This window comes from Pempheris klunzingeri, chromosome 16 (assembly GCF_042242105.1).
Source record: "Pempheris klunzingeri isolate RE-2024b chromosome 16, fPemKlu1.hap1, whole genome shotgun sequence".
NCBI lineage: Eukaryota > Metazoa > Chordata > Actinopteri > Acropomatiformes > Pempheridae > Pempheris > Pempheris klunzingeri.
Genome location: NC_092027.1, coordinates 11,582,674 through 11,608,874, shown reverse-complemented (window position 1 = coordinate 11,608,874; position 26,201 = coordinate 11,582,674). Strand labels below are relative to the sequence as shown.

At 42.9% G+C, this 26,201-nt stretch overlaps 1 protein-coding gene across 2 annotated transcripts in view; it reads right to left on the bottom strand.

Annotated features, from left to right (window-relative positions):
- The window catches only part of znf704 (zinc finger protein 704), a 49,086-nt gene extending 24,188 nt beyond the window's left edge, over positions 1 to 24,898 (bottom strand). For both annotated transcript variants that reach the window (XM_070847030.1, XM_070847031.1), the window contains exons 1-2: positions 24,315 to 24,898; positions 17,919 to 18,106 (exon numbers count right to left, since the gene is read on the bottom strand). In XM_070847030.1, the coding sequence (XP_070703131.1) occupies positions 17,919 to 18,106; positions 24,315 to 24,575 (449 nt within the window). In that variant the 5' untranslated portion in view covers positions 24,576 to 24,898. The remainder of the gene's footprint in view (positions 1 to 17,918; positions 18,107 to 24,314) is intronic.
- Between the last annotated feature and the right edge of the window lie 1,303 nt (positions 24,899 to 26,201).

Sequence of the window (26,201 nt, the reverse complement as noted above, 5' to 3'; positions counted from 1 at the left end):
GTTACAGTCGCAGGTGAGGAGAAACGCCAGGTGAAAACACACTTGGGGGCTGGTAAGCAAAAAACAGCTCTGGGTTAGATGGATGAAGAGGGATGATGGTGAGTGGGGTAGATGAGGGAGAGAGCTCCATGCAGCATGTAAACTATGTTTTGATATAGAAAATGTAATTACTCATCCAGTCAACTTCATCACAAACTGTCGGATGTATTTGTTTGGATACAGTCCACTGTCCCCTGCGTCCCCACAAAGCTACACCTCATATATGCAATCGTAATTATACGATTTCACGCTCAGTTGTTTTTGTACTGTTATGTTTTGAGACATTTTTTGTATTTACCTCATGTCTTGATGTACTGAACTAATCCCCTGTGATTGTGCCATTGTTGCCTCTCAGCGTGCTTTCCTCTGATCCGAATCTACCCTTGAATCAAAAAAGCACTTTGACAAACAAGCAGAAAGGTACTGTGAAACATGAAAAAATGCTATGCTGTTTCCTCTTTTAAGGCTGAGGTGAACCCCGCAACTCCACATCAGAAGCTTTAAAAACCAGTGATTTCAAACTGACTGCTACTTGAACACGTGCACTCATATATGGTGTAACCTAATGTTAGGAAACTGCACAAAACATAATGTGACCGACCAGCAATCCTTATATTGGTCAGTTGTAATTCTTTTAATTAAGCGAAAGACATGAGGAGACAGTGAGCTCTCTATGGTATGGCATGTCACATAACCTCTGTGTCTGAAGCTCAATAAAAAAGTCTGAAAGCTAAATATTTGGGGTGTCCTTATAGACTGAGGGATTAAGATGCCGGTGTTGAATCCTCTCTAACAAATGCATAAAACAGTCGCAAAAAATAATTTGAAAATGAAAAACAACCACAAAAGAAAAAACTTGGAAGTCAACAATGTCTCAATAAATGAAATGATATGAAGCCAAGAGGTACTACTATAAAAATAAATGCTCATATTTCTAAACATAACAATGAGTGTAATAGGTGTAATAATGGAGACACATTTAAAATGCAAAGCGTGATGATGAAGGAAATGGAAGAAGAGGGGTAGAAGGTGGGAGCAGGGATAAGCCATCTACACACACACACACATACACACACACACACACACACACAGAGCAAGAGAGGGTAAGAGTGTGTGTGATGGGCTTTCCCTGAATTGATGTTGCTGTATGCCCTAATGAGCAGAGGGAATACACAGGATCTCACTGCTCCAAGCTACTCATTGGGCCTCATGTGCGTGCATGTGACCACACGTGTTTGTGTGAATGATTGTGTGCGAGTGTGTGTGAGTAAATTTGTCACTTTCTGTTAGAGGTTTATGTTTCTGTTTGTGAGTGCGTGGATGCCTAAATGCATGTGGCGTATATGATTGTGTGTGAGAGAGAGAGAGAGAGAGAGAGAGAGAGAGAGAGAGAGAGAGAGAGAGAGAGACGGTCAGTATGAGCAGTGAGGGGGTCGCCCACTGATGCGAACAAAGGCAGCAGCTATGAGAGTCATGACGACCTTTAGAGTAGCTGGCTGGTAAATACCCCCCCCCACTCTTCATCCCTCTTTCCTCGTTTCAGTTCTTCTCTCTTGCTCCTTATGTCCTTCACCCCCTCCTCTATTTCACCTGTCTTTCACCATCCCCTACCTTCATTTCTCTCTCATATTGGATCGACATTGTTCACCCGTATGATGCAGCCCTGGAGTAAACAAAAGCAAGTGGCTGGAGGTATGAAGTATCTGAGCGCTGTGTCAGAAATGGAGAAAATCAAGAGCCTGGCAAAGCAGACATCAGCGCATGTCTTTCTCTCTGTTCTCTCCATCTCTTTTTCTGTTCTGCCCTTTTTTCCTGGCTTGGAACAGCATAATTTATTTGTGCTGTGGCAGGCGAACCTACATCATAGTTCTGTCTCTGGGAACATACTCAACTCACTAACTGAATCACATGACAGGCATGGTTCAAAACGAGCTCCAAAATCAGCAGACCTACATTTGTAGTGAATGCCTTTGAACAATACAGCAATAGATTAGATTAGACTCAATTAGACATCAGTTGTGTCATCAGCTGTTTACTAGGACCCAAAATATCAAATAGCATCCAAAGACATTAGCATTACTGCTACCAAGAAGACTAGTGGCCTCTAAAGTATCGTCCAAAAAGTGTCACATGCAGCATTTTGTGAGCAAAATAAAAAAAATGAGCCACAAAACCATGCTTTACTCATTACAAAAGTGGCTCTTACATTCCTCAAAATGCATTTTGTAACGCTTAAGGAGAATGTGTTCAGATTAACTACTGTATAACACAATGTCTACTCAGGCTATGTAGTGAAAGCAGTCTTTCAGTCCTCCATCAGTGTCTGTCTATCACTGTACTGAGTGTAGGTCATGCAAGTTTTGGCAGCACTTCGAGTCCAACACACAATGCCAGTCACTGTAGTTCATAAAACAAAAGAACAACAAAGACTTGAAGCTTAACAATATGCTTGAACATGTGTAGATGGCTATCAAATAAAACTAAAGCGCATCTGTTCTGTCAGATGCACGCAAGGTGGACAACAGGAAGATGCAGCTGAAACAAGCCTAAACACAGATAATGACAATATCATTGTCACATTCACTTGTAAACTGCCTTTTTGGGGTAATTTCTAAGCATTTCATACTCTTACATGAATTGTCTTAGTGACAGTAATTAGAACTAGTCATCATAGTTCACATTTCACCAGTTATAATTACTGTACTTGTTTGCTTGTCATTTGTTTCATCAAATAATCTAAGATAAGAGCACATCTATAGTGTCACCTAGTCCTGAGTTGCCTCTAATCGCCTCTAATCAAAGGTCTCCTCCGTCCATCTCCACATTTCCTTGTTTTCCTTGTCAGATTGGGGGAACCTGCTCCTCCAGCTGCCTTTCACTTCAGTGTGTGTGAGTGTGTGTTTGTGTTTGTTAGTGTTTAGTGGCAAGTGCAGCCGTGATAACGGGGGTCGTAAGAGTAGCACGAGTTAGTCCTGAGTGCTCTTTTCTCTCCATCTGCCCTCTGGACACATATATACACACACACACATACACACACACAACCTGCCAATAAGTGCCATAAACCACACAGACATAAACACACACAAGCACCCTTTTATCACTGCTGAGTTTGATTATAAACACCTTGGCTGTAACCACAGCAGACACAGATAGACACACACACCCACACTTCCATACACACCTCCAGCCCCTCAGCTCCCAGGAGAGCGATACACACACTGGAGGAAGGGGCCTCTTTCCCAATTACACCACGAGGGGGAGGAGGGGGAGCTGTATGTGTCAGCGTGCATGTGACTCTGTGTGTGTGTGTGTGTGTGTGTGTTTGCTGAAGGTGCTCATAAAATCCCTGGAGATTGAGCTGATGGAGAGCATTATAAAAGGCCTATCAGCTGGTCCAATCGGCCCACTCAGCCCTAAGGCAGGACAAAGGATCTGCCCGCCACTTCAACATTTACCTAAAGGCCTTTCACTTACACCCCTCCCCCCTTCTCATTCTTCCTCTCTTCCTCTTCCTCTCCAGTTTATTCACTATTTGTGTGAACGTTAACCTCGACTGGCCCGGGAAACATGACCTGTGGTTTTCCACCAATGCTTCATACTTTCTGTACAACTACAGTATTTTCATCATTTTAGTCACTGTGCAGCCACACCAGGGAAGCAATGAGTGAGTGCCTTGCTCATGGGCAACTTAATAGTTGTTGGTAAAGGACAGAAACAATCACTCATTAGTGGTCAGATAATCAATACAAGTCACACATGTGGTTAGATGACCTTAATGTTGAGTCTTTCTTTGGCGATAGAAATAGGCTAGGAGAGAAAAAAAGACCATGGAGATGGAAGGGGGGAGTCAAAGAGGGAGAGGGAGAGGGGAAGGGTGTGTTTTGGGGGAAGGTCTCCATCAGGCGAGCATTATCTGTGATTAATTTACTGCTGTGTGGTATGAGGATGTGACACTGAGCGTGAAGAAGCAGCCGAGAGAGAGAGAGAGAGAGAGACAGAGAGAGAGAGAGAGAGAGCCCACCCCTTCCTTCTTCCCTCTCAACCATGTCAACAAGTCCACACAAAGACTCCTCTGCTCTATTACGCCATATAAAAATCTACTGATGCAACCATACAAAACAAAGGCTCACATTTCTACAGGCAGCTATGTAAAAAGCTTCGAGTACATTACTATGAATATTGAAATTAACACCACAGAACATTTGCGACTTTAATTACAGAAAGAATGCAAACACTTTAATCATGAATTATAGTTTTAGCAGTCACTATCAGTTCTCACATTAAGAGCACAGTCTTCAACCACCTGAGCTTTCGTGCATATCCATTCTTGCATTGTTTACTGGGCTCTAACAACAAATTGCCCTACCAGTCTGCCCTACCAGGCTGCCTGTATGCAGTCTGACAAGAGATACTCCATCAACTGTGACACTTTGGGACAAAGAGGCATACTGTGCTCACTGTTGTTTATGTGGTTAGTTGCAGCGAGTGCACGGTAACAGGCAAAGGCAACTTACAGTGATAGTAACCAGGTTACTCAGAGAAACCAGGTTATACAGGTAATCGGCGAACGCATTTCTATTCACCGTTATAGCCTGGTTGGTTTCTGTAAATCTACACATAAATGCTGCAGGTACAAAACCAGATTGCTCTCCTACCCCTGACCTTGTTTTGGAAGCATGTCTTGCTTATTAGTGATAGGAGAGGCTGCCACAAAACTGATTTTGCAAAGTGTCTGGAGTAAAAACTGCCTGCCTTGTCTAAAAGGTTAAAAAAGTATTGGGATGCTAATAAGTGAAGAAATATTTGACTACCTGCACACAAAACCCCAGTGTATATATTTGAGTTTTGAAGCAAGTTATGGCATTAAAGAACAGCCGGAGGCAGAGAGATGCTGACAGACACAGCAGCTGTCATTAGAACCAATGGGTCCCTAAAACAAATACAGATGCTTTACATTACAGTTGCATTACTGGTTATTTTTTATTGTGTAGGACCTCAACTTGCTTCAAAGAATAGCCTGCAACTTTGAGAGCAGAGTGATTACAACCAACAAAGCCATTTTTGACTGTGACTCCAATTATGAGCTTTAACAACAAAACTGGGAAATGCACAAAGTAAAGCCCTTAAGCTAACATAAATATGTCTGGACTCCAGAGTTGCGCTCCCACCACCTGTGTGTGTGTCTGCATGCCGGGCACGTCTTCAGTGCTAATGCCCTGAGTAGCCGCAGGCGAGGCAGCGAATTGATGTACAGTTTCAGCCGGCTGACGGGCCAACTGTCACTTAGAATTTGGGTCAATACTGTCTTTGCTTACAACTGCCTGCGTTCGAGATGTAAACAAAAACAAAACAAACTTGGATGATAAATAACATGATACACAAATGAGTCAGCGTGCCCATTCGCTATCTGTCTGTCTATGATATATTCATCACTTGTAAATGTGTGATTGTGCATCTATCATTAATCATTAACCCTTCCTGTGGGGGTTAACTGCAAATGATTGGCATATTTGCATAAAAAATTGGAAATGTGCATGTGTGGGGGTGTTTTGTAGGGACACAATCTGTATGCGTGTTCAGTCAACTGCATGTGGATTTCTGTGTAGATTATTAATTATAGCAATTTTCTACATAACTAAATTTCCCTTGTGAAGACAAACAACTGGAAGCAATTAAGTAAAATCTGTGCAGAAAATCTGTGCAGAAACCTGCAGGCAGATTTCAAATTTTGAGAATGATTTGGTGCCAAAAGTCGACACAGTTGTTGGTCAGAGAAAGCTCAGACAAAACAACTTGTACTTGCCTCCTCTGGTCATTGCTGCTGATTTCATATGCTAGTGTAAGTTAGTCACACTGCTTATTCTACAGCACCAGCACACAGCTCAGCAGTGAACTAACATCTTTCTCTGTCAGTCAGAGGGAAAACACAGCCCCACACACACACACACACACAAAGCTGGCAGCAGAGAGAGGAGACAAAGGAAGAGAGGGAGGGCTAGAGTGTGGGAGGTTGGGAGAGACACAGATCATGGGGGAACGAAGGGGGAAATGAGCGGGAAAGCAGAGATGGAGAAAGTAAGATTGAATACAGCGAGTCAGGGGAGGTGAAACTAGGAGAGGGAGAGAGAGGGGGAGAAAAGGGACGCGAGGGGAAAACGAAGGTGGAAAGCATCTGGGCAAAGCGGGCTCTGAGAGAGAGAGACGGAAGGACTAAAAGAGAAAGAAAAAGAAGAGAACAGAGAGAGTAAAGTGTACTGTCAGTGGGAGAAACAGAGATAAAAAGGGGGAGGAAAGGAAAGGAGACAGGGAGGAAGAGGAGGAGATTTTCAGTTTGTTCTTTGTTTTAGTGAACATCAGTGAGACATTACTCCTTACCGCAGCAAGGCACAGACTCTAATCCAGTGTGATATATTACATTGGCCATTAAAATCTGACTTTTTCCCAGTATTGGAGCAGAGACAACAAAGACCTGCACAGCCTTAAAAACACTATCTTTATATCATTCTGACATGTGCTGTACATAAACATAGAATGTAAAACTGTATTTGGATTAGTGAAGATTGCGGCTTTAACATGCAACATGTTAGCAACAAATCAGCAGGGGATGTAAAAATAATGACTTCCTTGATATAAGTTGTGACTGGAAGGAAGTGTGTGTTTTTGGAGTTGAGGAAAGGAGTATTTTACTCAACCCAACCAGCCATTCTGACAAAGACCCACTACAGAGCAGCTGAAGGAAGCACCCATGTTTACATGGATGTCAATGGGAGGTCATGAATTATGCATGCTATATGGAGGAGTATGGTGTGCATGGTTTGTGTGTATGTCCGTGCATTTAATGTTTGCAGACATAAACTACAGAAAATGCTTGTGTGTGTGTGTGTGTGTGTGTGTGTGGTTGTGTCTCTAATGGGGGTGTTATGTTTCCCTCCGACAAGGCTGCATGCCTCAAACGCCTGCAAGAGAGAAAATAAGAGAGGGATCTTTAAGGGGGAGAGAGAGAGAGAGAGGAGCCCCTGGTAAACACATCCATTTTCAGCTCATAGTGAGGTAATGCTGCCAAAACTACCACAATCCATACACACACACACACACAAATCAGCCACACATGCAAAAATACACACAAAGTTCTGCAGGCAGCCCTCGAGTTTGGCAGAACATTGTAGTCCCACCCGACCCAAACCCCTGAAATGATTGCACATACACAGTACCGCTCACATGGGAGTTAAGTTCGGCATGTGGAACCCAAATCAAAACAATAACAACCTCGTTTGCAGATGCTGGTAGCTCACGTGACCAAAGCCACTGGCTCCCATTGTTTACAGGGAGGGACGGGAGAGAGAGGGGAGGGAGGGAGGTGACAAGTCTGTAGTACAGGCAAACTGCTGCCTTGTTGATATGAAGACCTCTATGATGGTGGGGGTGGTGTGAGTGAGTGTGTGTGTGCGTGTTGAGGAAAACAGGAGATGATCTGAACAACCTCTCTAAATGGGGGTTGAAGGGGCAACTATACCAGCTGTCTTCTGAATTCCAACACCACCCCAAATGTGTACACCCACATCCACACCCACCAACACACACATAGACAAAGACACACTATATCAGCCCTCAAAGTGCCACTGCTGACTATTTATCCCATTACAAGCTGCTCTGTACAGCGACGAGGGACAACCTGGAGATAAGCAGAACAGTGAAAAACTAACCTTTACCTTCAGGGGGTTGTGTGTGTGTGTCTGTGTGTGTGTGTCTATGTGCATGTGTGTAGTAACCATGGCACTGCGAGCCAGCTTGCAGGTGAAGCTAGTGAGGCTAATGACAAATGTCTTTGAAGAACAAAGGACGGCAGGGAGAGAGAGACAAAGAGAAAGTGAGTGTGTGTAAAAGAGAGGCAGAGAGAAAATATTACACAGGACCCCGACAGAGAGGAGATGCAACAATCGAAGCTTTATTTGAAAGGTTGGCTGTGTTGTGGCAAGGGCCAATTATGATTTGGTACATTTATGGAGCAGCTGGGGTCCATCATTTAAAGTTTGACTATTTTAGCACCACAAAGGAAAGTTTAAGCACTTCAAAGATTTGACATGTCACAAGGATTTCTGAGGGAAAGTCTACGCGACAATAATGATTGGGTGTAAACAGAAATGCAAAGTTGAGAAGAGCTTGCAGGCAACTGGACTAATGCATCAGGGATCAAAAACATGTATCAGATTTCACTATTCCAAATGTTAAGCTACATGCTCACAACAACTAAAGTTGGGAATTGTGTTTCTCTCTGTAGTGTTTGTGTATGTGTCCAAGTGCGTGAGCTGGAAACCCAACAGATGATGAATTACCTTTTAAATTTTCTTTTGGGAAGTGCTTGGTCTCTTATTTACAGTTCTGGTCTGCTGCCTACTGGCGACTTTAGATCTTACTGGAGACACCAAAGACCACAGAGCCCCCTTATTGGATTATGAAGTAAAAGGATATTGTACTGTTGTCCTATTCGGGACCAATTTATGTAGATCGGCCCCAGCAGATGGCTGTTAGATGTCAGATGAACAAATGGCTAACTTTCAATTAACTTTATCGCTCCCTCCTCGCAACATAAGGTCTTTTTGTTGAGGAAGACATCTGTGGGATAGTTTTGACCAAATGCCTGGCTCATTTAACTGTGCAGTGGATTCAACAGTGTTGAGTGAAAGTCAGAGGATGCAAACTGTTGAGATGCTGCACGTCTGATAGCTTTGTCGTTTTTTTGTTGCGTTGATGTTAAACATGAATTTGGCAACACATGAACAGTAAATCAAACAAATCCGTGCTGAAAGGTCTTCTGCTGCACGTTGCATTATCACTACTTTAAGTTTGTATGATGGTCACTTGTGAAAAATGATCTTTTTGTTCTTGGAGATGAAATTACATGCCACTGCATTAAACACATTATAGCCTCTCCCACGGTGTAAGTATCTTTTATACATCTGTTAGTCCAGAAGGTGAATTCATACCACATCTGGGAATTAACACTCGTGCTGGGTCCATGGTTTTGATTTATTACATGAGTTAGGATCATATAAAGTCGTGGTTTAGTCTACAAATCTGTTACACCACTTTTCTGTGGCCATGACTGGAAAATGTACAGTAATATGCTTTACACTACCTTTAAACATTTTACCACATGACTAGGACAATTGACGTTTACTTACTGCTTTCATCATGGGTTCTTTTGACAATGTTGAAGGGGCGGTTTGAGGATTCAAGGTCAGTTCTCCAGCAGGATGCCATCACATCGTGTCCTTCCAAATGGCTTTTTGGCAGGTAATTGGTGTCCTTTCAATACCAATGACTTTGCTTTCATTACACTAATACAGACACTATTGACAGGACCGGAGTCAAAACATCACTTGGGGGACTTGGAGGACACTTGGGAAGATGTAAGATTTGTCTGAGTGGCTGCTCAACCCAACATTTGTCAGGAAAGCAGAGACACCTGTGTTCTGACCTGATATGACTCAGTGGGGGGGGGGGCGGGCTCTCAGCACGTGACACAGAGAGAGATATCACTGGTGAGTAATATGGCAGGGCTGATATATTAATCATATGAAATCATAACATAACATCCATAACACACGTGTGCTACCCTGACACACACACACACACACGTAATGAACCGTACTAAACAAGCCATACTTAAGTGTTTGGCAGTCACAGTACTTCTCAGCATTTTTCCACATTTCATTCCAAGTCCAAGACTCTGATCTGGGGGACCCTCTGGGAAGGATCACATTATTCCCTTTTCAAATGTGTGTCTGTGTGTGACAGACAAGTTAGTGAAGCACACAAAAGCTGATTTTAAAAAAATCACTTCTTTGTATAAAGATCCAGCATCTCAATCGATGTAAAGTACATTTAAGTGGCCCCACATTACAAATATGTGGTGAGCAGCTCATGTGAGGAACTGATATGTTCTGTTGGGTGGGCCTGTCTTTTAATTTAATTTGCACTTATCTCCTTGGATTATGACAAAGAATAATTAATGTTCTCATGCAAACTGTCAAGAACAAAGAAGGGAAGTCATTATAACATCTGGTCTTCAAAGCAGGCAGTGCTGTCAATCTCAAAAGTGGCAACTTGGAGTGGTATCAAATGATGACTAGTGCACCTTATACCGAAACACACATACATAATCCCAAACGCAAGCACACGTGCCAAATAAGAGGACCTCCACCATGCCTTCGCCCACCCCTCTGTCACACCGCGCCCACTCTGCTAAACCGCGATAAAATTGATGAGTGACACTCAAATTAAAACGGGACTACAATTATGACACCCTCATGCCGTGCTCTTAATTAGTACATCTCCATTTTAATTAATAAAACCTGTCAGCCTGACGGATATCAATAATTCAAATCAGACAGGTCAATGGAGCCTAAAAATTGATGGCCATAATTAGAAATGATGTGGGGAGAAGGTACGTCTGCAGGGCTGGGTTTGTTTTTAAATAGGTTACACTTGAGAAGCACGTTGCCTCCCCATTGTGTCACAATGTCTTTGCCCCAAACCACAACTTTGCCTGGGTCAGTACAGTAACATTAATACTAATTGTGGGAGGAAGTGCGCAATGAATCAACTTGCAATCACTATGCTACCTACATTCTGATCTCTGATCTTCTTCTTTATTGTTAGAACATACATTGTGAACCACAACGCTCAATGAATAACCTATATTCAGTCCTGTCAGCACATAAAAAACTTTTATTTTTTAGTCAAAGAAGCAGTATAATGACAGAACTTTCTTGTCAGTGCCTCTAACCAGTGAGCTGAAATCATTTGAGTTATGGTCAGATTTTACACAAATGTTGCCAGTTTAAAAACAGTACATTCATTCTGTATGCTAGTGCCACACAAGCATAGGTGTTTTACAGATGTTGTATGAGTCAAACTTTTATCTGCAAATGATCGTTACATATTTCTTCATCATTTTAGGGGGCAACCTAACACAATATATCTTGATTAAACTGCCCAGTTGAAGTAAAATTCTTCTGTTTTGAGAGACATTGAATGTTCAGTGGAAGATACGCTAATCTCATCTCCTCATTAGTGCTTCTGTTTGGACACAATGTGACACTCGAGACTGCTGTCGATAAGTTTCACCTCGTATATACCATGGATGACCACAATGCACGCCCATCGATAGACTCAATTAGAGCTTCTTTTTTTTTCTTCCTGTAGCACTCTGTGCCATCAGTCCATTAAAGCTGGGGACTATGGATTAGTCCGAAGCAGCAGAGGGCCCATAGAGCCAGCTGTCACATAAACACTGGCTTTAAGGCTCTGCACTATGCATTATAGATAGCAGGCAGGGAATGATTGAACACAAATCTACCTTACAGATACGACAACAGCGATGTAGGACAAATTAGCATATTAGTGACATTTTCTGTGAGAGTTTAGATTGATTCCTCTGTTGATTCATGAGATCAGTGCTGTCAGACACATTTTGTCATGCTCCCTTGACAGCAATAAAGAGTGTTCAAAAATGTGTTTATTTACAACATCAATAACTGCAAATTGATTTTTGCTGATGGCTTCAAAATGAATGTTAGACATGATGAGTCAATTCCATTACTAGCGTCTAAGTAATCAACATACGACTTTTAGAGTGTCAAATATTTTATTTGAACCATAAACATTGTGAATGTCATTTAAATTGAACCTTCAATGTGAAAAATGGTACAGATGTTATGATCTTTTACTTCTCAATAACCAATGTTTTAATTAGCTTGCCAGATGTGCACCAATGAACTTGCAAGTAGATCTGAAGTCTTGTGCTGTTAAAGTGAATGTTAATCCTGGATTGAGATCGCAACAGAACACACACACACTGGCTACACAAGCTTGCTGCGGTCCAGTGCTTTGGCAAAAGATCGCAGTGAATTTGGGCTGACCGTCTACTAATCCATGGTTAACCATTCCCCCACTCACACTCACTGATATTTAGCAAGCTTAATTAAAGAGTAAATTTGCATATAAATTTAAACTCACAATGCCACTCCTGCAGCATCACAGGTGGTCGTTTTTCTCAGGAGCCAGAACCTGTCGAATGAGCCAGCGAACACCAACTCTGTGCGGCTCCCACCAGCGTACCGCAGTTATTGACAAAGAGTGAGGACTTTGCCTTTGATTAGATATGGTCAATAAATCTAAAGCTGAGTTAACAGCAGGGTGGGGTGGGTCCATGAATACTCAACAATTGTATCTGAGATTAGAGATTCAGTACAAAGCAAACTCCACTGAATCCCGTGCAAGCCAAGAAGAGATACAAAGAACCAGTAAATGCTGATGTATTTAGGTAATCCACTGTTTGATGAGATGTTCTCAAAAGAATCTCCTTCATGACAATCTATGCCACACAAGATGCTTTTGTCTCATCTGGTTTTCTCCCTTGCATTTATTTTACTCCACAGAAAAGATCTCGATTTGTCCTTTACAAAGTTATTTCACTGACACAATTAAGATGTAAAGGTGGAAGTCAGAGAATGGATCTGACAGTCGAGGGTGCACTTGATGGTTCATGTGTTACCGTGACAAAAATGAGATCATATCACTCTAATTTTAGCATGTTTGCATCGGTTATATGACACTCTCAGAATTGATTTTAAGATTTTGCTAAACCCCTTTAAGACATGAATGCACCTGGTACCGAGATATGATCACAAACCTTTTAACCCCATGTGACCTTGACTCAGGATTGGTTGGTCCCTAATCGCTGTCCTAAAGCCAAGCATAAAAACATCATCATGCTTCTCCCCTCTGGGCTCCCACACAATGAAACATTATGTTATTATGAGCTCATGCTATTTAAATCCCCTCTTTAAACCTACCAAAGACCCATCTTCATTGGTCTTTTTTAGATTTCATCATAACTGTTGGCTTTATTTACTACTTTGTTTTGGAAAGAAAATCACTGGTCACTGCTCTGGTTTTACATGAGACACCACAGGCAGCAGAAGGACATGTGCTCTAAAGCTATTTGTACCATTATTCCTTATAAGAATGCAGTTATAACTATTTCCCCACAAAATACTGCCTGCTAATATTTTGGCAAATCTAATATCATTTGGAAATGTGGGAAGTGTTGCTGTAGCTCCAAAACAGGAACCGTCTATGTTGAGCAATGTCCCTTTTATATAAATACAAGCATATTTCTGTTTGATATTTTTAGCTGTGTGTAGTTAGGCCAATCTGATACAGTTTCACAGAATATTTGACTCTACACACTTGGTTTGGTCAAGTAAATTGTTGCAAGAAAAACCTTGGTGTTCAATCAGATAATAGTGAACTAAGTCTGGGAGAGGGAGACAGTGAGAGAGAGAGAGAGAGAGAGAGAGAGAGAGAGAGAGAGAGAGAGAGAGAGAGAGAGAGAGCTGTCTTTTCAGATGGTAATCGCATGGTTTCTGAACTCCACTGGCATCCAAACCAGGAAAACTGTTTTCTTTGGCAAACGCTGAGTATCTCTCTCACTCTTTCTCTCACTCTCTCTCTCTGTCACTCACTCTCTGGAGAACCCAGGCTGCTCTCATGCACACACCCCATCCTCCTCTCCTTTCGAAACTCAAATGCCCTGCTTCACCACAAACGCAAACACACAATGCAAAAGTAATAACATTGGTAAGAGTGTTCCAAAAAGGTAAGAAATTACCATGAAGCCAAACAAACCACAAGCACTGGGAAAACCAGCAGATCATAAAGCCATGTCACTTTGTCAAAAGACAAATGATTATCTGACAGCCTCTTTGGGCTTCTTTTTGCACAGGATGGGGAGTCTTTGGCCCCGTTCTGTGCCTGAGTTGGCTGATGGACCAGGCTCCGACTGTGGAACACATGGTTGGCTCAGCACGGTGAACTGCAAACACACTGATCAACAATAAAAATGATCAACAATAACAAACAGTTTTTTTTTTGGCATCAAGTTGGATTTTGAAATCAGCCCCACCCACCCCCACCAGCTTCCTTGTTTTAGTTTACAGCTATGTGGAGTGGTCATGAGTTACCATAAATCAAATAAATGTGGTCATTGTGTTGGACATAGGTATAAGAAAAGAAGAAATTACAACATCATAAAGGGCTAGAAAGGAGTTGAGTAACGTGAGTAACTTCAGTTCAGTTACAAACACAGCGTTGACTGTTGGCAGCCTGACAAGGAGATGATTTGAAGCCCCAGATCTGTTGTTTTTGGGTTTTGCAATAATAAGCAGAGCACTCTCTTGATTTCCCCTTCAACTAAGGTTATACTTCACTTCCCCTGCTAGCAATTAGTCTCCAGAATGCTATTTGTCAAAAGCCAAGCCATTCGTTTCCACTGGTCTGCCCCCGCCAGCTCTTGTTACAATTGACTGTTTCCTGCATAGAGAAAACATAAGCCCTTGGAGGAGAGAGAAGGCCAAGCAGCTGGCTAAGACCACAGTCTGACAATGTGTAGAGATCTCTGAACATTCAGTAAAGACAGAATCAGCGGCTAAATATGCCATAAACAAATCAGAAATCTGCCGCAGGAAGCAATTCCTGCATCTGTACTTTGAAACAGCGCACGTTTAAAAACATTATATAAAAGAAACCATTTCTTTGGGCATTTGGGAGTTGGGGCAATATAGAAAATAGGTCGATCGTGGAATGACAACTATTGATTTTTGGAGCAAGATCTGACGAAATGCGGGTGAGGTAAATGTGCTGTAAACAAATACGATGAAGGAGGCTACTCAATAAAGTAATGAGAGCTGGACCAGCTGACAGAACCATAAAATGTAGCTACACAAAACCCCCAAGGCCTACACATCAATGATACACTGTCATTTCCCCTCTATTTTCCCCATGATTGCATTGGGGTACTACAGTGACTCCCAGTGAGGTTGGAAACCTATTCTATCTGGGTTACAAGGGACCTGGAGAGCCATCAAACAGCCAGACATTTTTTTGGTAAATCACCGACAGAGAGGGAACTTTTGAGAGTGCAATTAACAACCTCAAGGTCAGACTTCTCTGGAGAGTTGGAGCTGAAAAAAAAATCCTCAGGCATTCTCTCTCTCTCTCTTCTCTCTTTTGTTGTTATCCTCACAGCTACACACTCTCACACGTGCTCCCTCCATCTATTTTGCTCCTTCCTTCACTCTTTTTCCTTGTTACTCCCTCGTCCCCTTTCCACCATACCTCCAAGCCCCCCCCCCCTTGTCTCCATTACAGATAAACGTTACTTTGCGGTCGGTGGCGACACTGTTTCTTCCCCAGTGCCAGTAGGGATGAAAATCGGTCGCAGGTGTGCAGAGGATGAGAGCCATGGATCTTAATCTTAAAACAATAATGGTGCTGTGCACTGAAGAGGTCACTATGGGGATAACTGAGAAAGGACCCTGCTCTTAAGATGTGGCAAGAGTGAACGTTCTTGATTGTGTGAGCACACGTCATAAATTGGGCTTAAACTGACTTTTTGGAAGTCCGGTTAGCAGTTGGCTTGATTTAGCACTTGACAAGCAAAATAGATCTTTGAATTCTGAGTACCAGGCTTTGAAGTGCTACATACAAAATAATTAGTTGTCAAGTCTCTTGGCTGGTAATTGGAAACTGGCTGAACTTAACTATGAGGGTATTTCAACACAAGAAACATGTAATAAGAGAGTGAAGTGTAACTCTTAACCTCTACAGAAAGCTAAGGATAATCCATTTTTAATCATGTAGATGTCTTAATGGAAGATAGGATAGCTTTATACTAACAATTTGTAGCATTTGCAGAAGTGCACACACCAAACATACACATGCCATCTGGGATGTTTTGATTGTTACAAGGGCTTCCTCCCAACACGTGGCCTTCAAATACCTACGGTTATTTCTCAGCTTGGGTCAGCAAAGCATAGTATTGAAGCACACAATAAAAGCTGATAGTTTCTGAGCTGGTGTGCCGCTGTGTGTCTCCAAAGGCTTTGGATATTTTCTCATCATGACTGCCTAAAACCCAGCACAACTGATACTTAAGGCCGAAACCCACCGCAGCTGACCACACCCACTCTAGTCAAAGACCCGTCTGGAGCGTTGCAGCGCGTCCCAGAAGATACACGCCAGATCTATTTTCACCGTCAATGTAGATACAAGATAACCAACCAAAAAGCAAATCTAGCCTTTGTTTCTGGTTGTTTATACTTCGGGGGGGGGGGGTCTGGCTGAAGATACTCACACTAATAATGCTTCAAAGATGTCTGGACGGGCAAAATAAAAACACAACGTATTCTGGCACATTCCTGCTGGGATTTTGGCGGGGGAGACAAACTTGGATGTGTTGTTGAAAATTTGTGTGTACCCACACTAATAACTGGAAAGATGTGATGCTTTTTAAAGGCCATGTTTTCCCTTCATTTTAGGATTATTATCGTATGATGAAGCTAAATTCTGATTTCTAAGCTTTCTTGTTGTCCAATGTTCTCATTAAGAAGATAAACAGGAACTTTTAGAGTGTGCTCATCCCTGAGCTGAGGCAACAAGCTGATCTTGTGCAAGGGCGGTGAGATGATCAATAAGCCATTTCACAATAACCATATAAATATCAATATTATGGCAATCCCTATGCAAGGTGGTAATTATAGTGGGACGGGTGTAAAACTTCTGTCTAATCTATGTGATAGATTCAATTTAAAAGGAGATTTTTCCTCTTAATGAGCAACAAGAGAGGGCCAAATCAATGATTTACAAGCAAATAACTATTAAATTTAAGGCAGGGCTCCGGATGCAGTGATAAAGCTGCTCAAATGGGCGACTCTTACTCTACTTTTCAGCAAGTTGCCATCGATTGGTCTCCTGCAGCAGCACAAGACAAGTAATGGGGAGTGATGTTCGATTACAGCGCGCTGCTTTACAGGGTATTAGTATTTCACATTTAATAGTGAAAGAATGTTGTTTCTTTATTAGATGGCTCTTCACTGCCGTGTACTGCCGCCTATAAATGTTTAATTGTCCTATTGTGGATCTACTTTGGTGGCGGATTATGCTGACCATCTTAAAATAATATTTTTGTGCTCGTTTGTACGGTGTAAAGACAATCACTGCATGTTTGAGGGAACAGCTTGTGCATCATAATATAATAACTGTATAGGCCTCTGGGTTACATACTGCAGGATCAAATGGATTATATACCCCACTTTCATTTAAACATGAAAGCAATAATAACAAGCAACAAATTTCAAGCATATTTCTTCTTATGTCTATCTTAGCTATAAGACTACAGTATGTTTAAGTTAATACTGTCTTTGCTATGGAGCAGAAAAGACATGCAAGCGTGTAACTGATGTAATTTACTATGTTAGTTGACTCTCATGGCCTTGAGTCCGTGTTGCACCACTTTTACAATTTGGGAAACCACTAGAGGCATGCCATTTAAATAACCATAACCATAATTGCTTCAGCAAGTTAAGGCAACAGCATGAGATTCTTCCAAAAATGACATTTTGCACAAAACCCTTCAATATGTAGGACAGGGATAAAACTCAATTTTGGTGTGAGATTAAAAATGCATTCATGCCAACCTCAGACACTAGTGATGTGCATTGTCACATGTATGATGGCAAATGATAATATATATATATACACATAATGGAATAAAAGTGGACTCCTGTCAAATGACATTGCATTCAGTGGTCTGCCAAAATGGCTTCGAGGATCAGATGAAAAAGCGGGATATTAGCCCACATAAGCTCTGCCCTATTTGTGAGATGACATATCTATGTCATAAACCTTCAATGAACTTTGCATGTATGAATCCAAGCCAAACTCCCTCTAGAACACAAATCAGATGTCCACAGACAAAAAAAATGGTATGCTTGTATACATACACGTACACACATACATACACGGTGTCCTACCTGGCGTGAGGGACATCAATGCTGGAGGAGACCACTTTGCGTTTCTGCTCCAGCAGGGACACTGAACGAGTGTCGGGGTCCCGGCCAATGCGCTTGCCGTCCGCCACCCGTTGCTCCTCCACCGCCTCTGGGCTGAGGGAGCCTCCTTCCACCTTCTGGCTCTCTGGGGCTCCGTTACTGGGGCACTGCTGGAGAGAAAAGAAGAACCGTGCACACTAAGTTAGCAACAATGCCGATGCAGGAATGAGCCATGAGAATTATGCAAAGTACAGAAACAAGTGTCAATTGGTAAAGGCCCAGTGTGATGAACATGTCGTATACTTCTGCTGCGGGTAAAAACACTAATACTACGAAATACTGCCCATTTAAATTTCCTACTGAAACATCCATCCATCCGTTATCTTCTGCTTATCCGGGGTCGGGTCACGGTGACAACAGGTCAAGCAGGGCACTCCAGACGCCCTTCTCCACAACAAAGCTTTCCAGCTCCTCTTGGGGGACCCCGAGGCGTTCCCAGGCCAGATGAGATATGTAATCCCTCCAGCAAGTTCTGGGTCTGCCCTGGGGTCTCCTCCCAGTGGGACGTGCCCGGTGAACCTCCAAAGGGAGGAGGCATCCTGACCAGATGCCTGAACCACCTCAACTGGCTCCTTTCGATGATGAGGAGCGGGTCTTCTCCCAGCCCCTCCCGGATGCCCGAGCTCCTCATCCTATCTCTGAGGCTGAGCCCAGACACCCTACTGAGGAAATGCATTTCGTCCACTTGAATCCACAATCTCACTCTTTCGGTCATCCCCCAGAGCTCATGACTATAGGTGAGGGTTGGAATGCAGATCGACCGGTAAATTGAGAGTTTCACCTTCCGGCTCAGCTCCCTCTTCACCACAACGGTCTGGTACAGTGCCCGCATTACTGCTGACGCTGCACCAATCCATCTGTCCATCCCGCGCTCCATTTTACACTCACTTGGGAACAAGACCCCGAGATGCTTAAACTAAACGTTTTCCAGCTGAGAACCATGGCCTCTGACTTAGAGGTGCTGACTCTCATCCCGACTGCTTCACACTCAGCTGCAAACCGCCCAGCGCATGCTGAAGGTCGCAGTCTGAACCATCACAGAAATATTACAATATTAGGTGTATTGAACTAAAAAAAACTGAGTTTGTTTTTTAACACAGCAGCACATATAAAGATGCAGTTCTAGATCTGGCTGTCAAAAGCTTGTAACCCAAATTTTGAAGATTTTCATGTGTACCTTTCAAATGAAGGAATGCACGGTCCAATATGGTTTAAGAAAATATTCCAGCCTCTGGTGCTTAAAAAAGTCTTTCCAAAACAGATTGGACAAACTCAAAAATGCACAGTGGTCAGTTATAAAACAAGCCTGTTTTTCTTAGTTCCTGTAGACATTTTGGAGATATGACGTTTCAAACCGAAAACCGCAAGATAATGTTGACAGTTCTACTAAAACTGCCCTCTCATGAACAAAAATAAATTAAACTTTAGACAAAACTATGCATCCGTGAAACAAGGCATTTCTTTATGGTGGCTCTTTGTACATAAGCCCTTAGAAGCATAGCCCCTTAAACCTTATAGGAGGAATCATCTGTGCATTATTTAAAAGTAAAAGGTCTCAAAAGCTCAACCTGATGTCTCTACAACGTCACAGAGAAGCACTGCAGGTGAGTTGCTGTGTGTAGCACATTGTATCATAGGGTGTATTGAAGTTGACACACCAGTTCTGCTTCCAGTGGTTAAATATCCTCTTTGGCAGATTGAATACTTAGAAATATTAAAGTTCTTCTTTTGGTGAGTTAAAATCAGCCTAAAAACGCCATCGGTCATAGATAAAACCTGTCAGAATGAATGTATTCAGTCTAATGCTAATCTGATTATTAGTCATGAAAATGTAAAATTGTAAGATGGGTGTTTATAATTAAGCAGAAATAAGTGCAATACAAAAATGGACATTTATACAACTTTCACATTTCACACACACCAACATTAACTAATATTACTCAGATATAACTCAGACTTTGCATTCACATCGAAGGCTTCCCGGAGCTTTTGTGCTCTGTTGCATGTCCATAAACATGAATCTTTAATGTCTGAGGTAATTTATTAGCTGCAGAACTTGGTAGCTTAAAACCAATGTTGCTGAGCGGTTGAGTCTTAAAGAAATTAAATTTTTGACAACAATAAAATGGAATGAAGTTCAAGTTGTCAAAGTGGGGGAACCATAACCTGTGGGTCTCATTGAGTGGTTCAGCCCTTTTACAGTCCATTCACAAAATGCAAACACAAATGAGCACACAAACATACTCCATATGGCAAGACTGTAATACACAAGAGGACATTCTCCTGCAGCACATACACTTAGCAACGTAACCTATTCACCGACTCACACAGAAAGGCATCTCTCTCATCACAATGCTCTGAAAACGCCTACCTGCAGCAATGTAAAAGAACAGCTCAACATCATCTCTTCTCTTACACAACAGCAACGAATGGCATTCTTCTTCACATGAATACCTGCATGTACCTACACACACACCAACGCACACACATACACACACACACCTCTGTAGGAAACTAAAGTCATCAGCCTCTCAGAAACACAGTGAGAAAACGCCAAAGCACGACCAGAGTGACACGCACGGCTGCCCATGCCAACAGAGCGTTGAGGAGTATGACATGCAGGCTGGTGTGTGAGTCTGTGTGTGTCTACGTGTGTTTGTGCGTGTGCATGTGTGTGATCTAGATCATTATCTCAAAGCACTGTAACACGATTAGGCTCGACTGTGGAAAAGGCAATGGCACCCTTGTCAATCGCTCACACAAACACCAAAAGAACAATTTACTGAGATGAATGAGGTAAAAAATAAATATGAGAAATGAGAAACGAGTATCGCTCATGATAGAAGCTGGTCGCAGCAACAGTGAGTGGTGCGCAAAATGCTCTGTGAAAATACAGACTTGAGTAAAACAACAAGATGGATTACATTGGCTCGGGGAAGATTAGGTGTTTTGTGTAGGACGAGTGTACTCTTTAGATTAAAAAAAATAAATAAATAAGGCAATTCCATCCTTTTGCTGGACTTATGAATGATGACATTTCACGGAGCCAGGATATTGTGAAGCGTGCCAAATCGGTTGTGAAATTTGAGTTGCATGTGTCAAAGCTGGTGAATGTGTGTGTGTGTGTGTCTGTGTGTGGGTGCACAGAACAAATACCCTGAGTGTCCCCCATACCCCCCCTCTGTTTATCTCTCATTCTCCTTCTCTCTCCCACTCACAGAGAAACTCATACTCTACGTTCTTTGGCCAGTTTGTCAAGCGTACAGATTCTTGAACCTTTATGGGTCAAAGGTCATAATAAAGCAAGCTGACACAGACCATAAATTAAATCCCATGGACCGAATGTCATTAAGTCCCAATACACTGTGTCTTTCAGCTCATGTGGTTCTTTGTTGCTAGGAATTAGCACATGTAGAAAATATGGCCAGGATTAGAAATGGAGATGATTAATCGTGGGTCTCACACTGCACCGACAGTCTAACATTACATTCTCTAACATAACATATGAACTAGTCTACGTCTGCGCTGTGATTTTAATTTAAACTTACATAGCAGCTGTTGTGAGCAAATCTACTCAACTGTAGCTAATAACTAATTAACTTTAATTCCATGAGTAGCCCTAACCGCATGAAATTCATGTACCGTAGACATGAATTATATTGAGTAATATCAAGTATTCTACTATATATTATATCTTACAAAATAAGAGCTAAATGTTATAGACATTTCTAAAAAAAAAAAAAAAAAAAACACTATACAATTTACATATAAATGAACCTTTTTGAATAAAGGAAACAGTATCTCAACATAAAGCAACTTCTTTATTCCATCTGATTGTTTTAATGTTAAAACAAGATAAATGTGAGATTTCTCTTGATAAAAACAACTTGTCCAAATCTACATACAGGTCCAGTTGCTACTTAGTATAAATCAATTTAAAATGCAAATGCATTAATGGCCAGAAAAAACACAATTAGATCCTGAAAATTGTTAAGCCCTAACTTTGATAAAAGGAAGTTATTCTGCATGCACAACTGCAATATGCAACTTCATTTCAGAGCATGTTTGCCATTTAGAGACATAAATACTTTTGGACAACACTAAGAAAATGCATTTAAGAATGTGTGCGTGTTAAATCCGTGTTTGTGTCTTCAGAGCACACATAACACATTCGTAAACCCCTGCACCTCCTTTACCCTGAAATATTACTCATACATCATCACGGGGGGCAGCATCCAGACTTGACCCTGTGGTCACTGTGCTTCATGCTGATGCTGCTCAGCCAACCAATACGGACAGCCGATGCCGGCCTGCCTGGGATCAGCGCTTCAGAACAAAGAGTCAGTCAGCTCCTGTCAACAAGCTCGCTTCATTGACTCCCACCTCAACGTACGATCGACACAAACAACAACAGCACGGACGACAAAAAAGCTTACGCAAAACACAAACAAGCGACGTCTCTTTGTTAGCAGCTGGGGAGATCTGTGTAACCGTGCTCACACAACACACACTTGGACAAACGAACAAGTCAACAAGTGGTATCCTGCCCCCTCCCTCCAGAACAGTGGCCATTCGTTTGCCATTCTGGGCAATGTGCCAAGCGTCCAGATTCTTTGGAACATGCCACCCATTGCCAACCTGGGGGTGCCCGCTTTGTTGGTTGTACAGCTGCCGCTCAGACGAGGGGGGGGGAGCATACCCTCACAAACAACCCTCGCTCCCTACTTGAAGTAGTCAGCTCTAACTCATTAAACATACAAATACATAGGTGGGAGAAAGCAGTTCCAAGCACACAAAAAGCAGCACAGATGCACATGTGAATCCGCACACACAGCAGACCCCTCCTCCTCATTTTATGGCTTGTTTTTCGACCTCACTTGGAACGGAGTGCTGAAAGAGACTTGACCATTGTGTTGACAGGACTACGCTCTCAGCCCCAGCTGCACCACTCCAGCCTGCACCGGTGACTGTAATGGCATTGTGCGAACAGCTTTTGTGAGAGCTGCACAGCATAAACAAATGTGAAAATGCAACACAAGAGAATCCAAGTTAACGCAGCACTTCCCATCACTCAAATCGGACTGTTCCTGCATTCCTCTTTGTTAAAGTTTTACAGAACAGTTGAGAAAAATACTTCATTTGAGATTTAGAAGCGCTTCAGAGCGTTGCAGCTGCACATGTGAACGTATGCCCTCCTTATAGTTCACATTTACATAAAGGAAATGTGAGCAGTCCAGCATGTGTAGAGACAAAATTGGCTGAACATTTCCGTCTTGGTTAGGTTGCGGAAATAAGAGTTATGATTACAGCCTGCAAGTTACTTCATCACTAACATATTAAAACACAACACACATAAACGCAAGGAGGCACATAACCACACCAATCAAAATAAATCAAAATATGGCTGTAAACAAGCGGTTATTCAGTCACATGCATTCCTCAGTCACTCCCTCTCTATAAAAAGGACAGAATACAAACACACACACACACACACTCACACAGCCAAACTTCCCCAATGCCAGAAACAGTGTGTTCATCCAAGAGCTGTATTGGCCTCTCTTCCTCACACCAGCTTTAGCTGAAGCTGTGTGACACCAAAGCATGCAAGTTGGATATGATGGCAATTAGGTCACTGCTAATTAGGCCCATATGAGGACCACAAATGTGGACATCATCGAAATCTCCTGTTCTGCCACTAAATGCCACAGGACGCCCACACCATCTATTTTTAAACCTCTGTTAAACAATAATAGCTTTGTTGTGCAGAATTAGTTCACATAAAGCCATAGAATTTTCAACTGGGTCCAAATGTCCAAAATTTAATACATCCATTGAGTGCAAATGGGCAAGATGCACAGAATGACTTGTAATACATTTGATATTATAATCATATGTGCAAAAACCCTCAGACCTGTTCGTTACTTCAGTCCAAAACGCTGCAGTCAGAGCTATTTGTTTGCCTCGGCTTACCCACCCACTAGCCCACATAAACATTGCGCAGGCCCTATCAAGCCCTTTGTCCCATATATCTAATGCCGCCAAATGTCATGACAGCCCGTTATTTGATGCAATGTGCAACCGCATTTGCATCACGGCTGTTCTGAATAACGCTGGTTTTGTCCCAGCTGATTATATTTACCATCAGCAGCAGCAGCAGCGGCAGCGGCAGCGGTGACACCGTTAAATCCGCTGCGTGCAGGAAGCGGTAAAACGCTGCAAAACACCGCACAACAAAAACAGTGAAGCGCTGCCTGCCGGCTTGGGACACACACACACACACACACTCACACACACACACGCACACACACACACACACACCTTCAAGCTGGACTTGAGCGGTCCTTTGGCTGCAGTGTGGTTGAACCCCGCGGCTATCTCCTCCTCGGAGAACTCCTTGAGGCTGCCGTCTTGCATGAGCACGGTGTAGACGCTGCGCCGGGCTCCCGCGGCAGAGACGTCTCTGTTTTCCTGCTTGACAGCCTGGACCACTCCTGTCACCGGGGCACCGTCCCCCGTCGGACTCGGCGCATAAACGCGGCTGCCGAGGATCGACCGCTTCACCAAACGCCTCGTATGCATGTCGAAAAGTGTCTCACTGAATTCAGAGCCGGCGAGCCGGTGAATTTAAATCTGTAAACGTCGAGTTATAACCAGTAAACACCGTCGAGAAAAACACAAAACCGCAGCGGGTAGACTACGCGCTCCAACAGCCCTGATAAAATGTTAGAAAGCGGCAACATACTCGGAAGACGAAAACTACAAACAGCGTCCTGAACGCAGCGGACAGAAAAGCACCGAAAAGCAGAAGGCGAACTTTAAATTTTGCACCGGACAAAAGCCCTCGACACGAAAACGATTCATTCGCCGCTAAACAGCCTCCACATCCAACCGGCTACCAACCTTCCTCCGTCCGACCTGTTTGTTTTCCCCACTGCTGCCTGCTAGCCGAGGGGCCGGCGGGAAAACACGGAGTCGCCTCCTCGTCCCGGAACCGAAGTGACATTTGTACACGATTTAACAAAATGGTGGCGTAGACGGTAAAAAACGAGCCAATCGTGGGTCAGTGGAGGCAAATACGTCGATTAATTTTACCTGGCTCCGCCGTGTGTGTTGCCATCCCTCTGCGGATGGTGAAAACGGTGGAAAACACGACCGTCAGCTGACTCCGGATCCGGCCTTCAGAAGCTCCAGTCCGGGTGCGGCTCCCACCGAGCGGAGCCTCTACCGGCGGAATGCTGCCTGTAAACATGTGCGGTCCGGCGGCCGAGGCGGGCTGCGATTGGTCGGTGCAGCACACGCCTCCACAAGCCCTCACCGCTCCTCCTTCTCCTCCGACGGAAGGTAACGCAAGCCGGGAGGATGCTCCATTCAAAACAATGACGCAAGGATGGAGAGGAAACGAGGAGGGAGGAGGGAGGTATGGTAGAGGGAAAGAAAGAGAAAAAGGGGAATTTAGGCTAAGGGAAGGAAAACTTCGACCAGGCTTTATGCTTTAACCTAGTTGTTACAGGCGTGTAGCCTACTTTTCAGGTGCCATGGGACTTCTACATGACTGTGATCTGGTTCAAAAATGAAAGCAATGAGTGTTTTTGTGAATGTAAACACAACAGGTTATTGCCTTACCTATGGGGCATTCATTACTTAGCATGCTAGCTTTATGCTCCAACATCAACCCTGCACATCATGCATCTGCTCAGGCAAGAGCCAATAACAAGCACTGCAATAAAGTGCTTCATATGCAAATACTAAATGTAGCTGGGATATTGTGCAAATCTATATTTATATGCAAATGTATAATGGTGTGCCCGTGGGTCAGCCCTGCTACAAGTGCAGTGATATCCATATTTGATGCTGCAGGATAATTGTAACAATAAGCAAGCAGTCATGTTGCTTTTTTCTGCGCTCTTCATTGCAGCTCTGCACATAACAGCAAAGGCAGGCGGCTAACACTTTCATGTAAAGCTACACCCCGTACTTAATAAGAAACCTAAAGTGTGATCTCACAACATGACAGAAGTCGTTGCTCTCCGAGAGAGAAAAATATATCTGATGAACATGAGCTTTTTGTTAGAAAGTTCACAGTGCTTTGATAAATCAAGTCTACCAGCAGACTAATTCATTCATTGTGATTATCGCCCAGTGTGGCAGAGAGAAAATACCAACGAATGTTATCGCAGTAACAAATAGCCTAATTAATGTCAAACA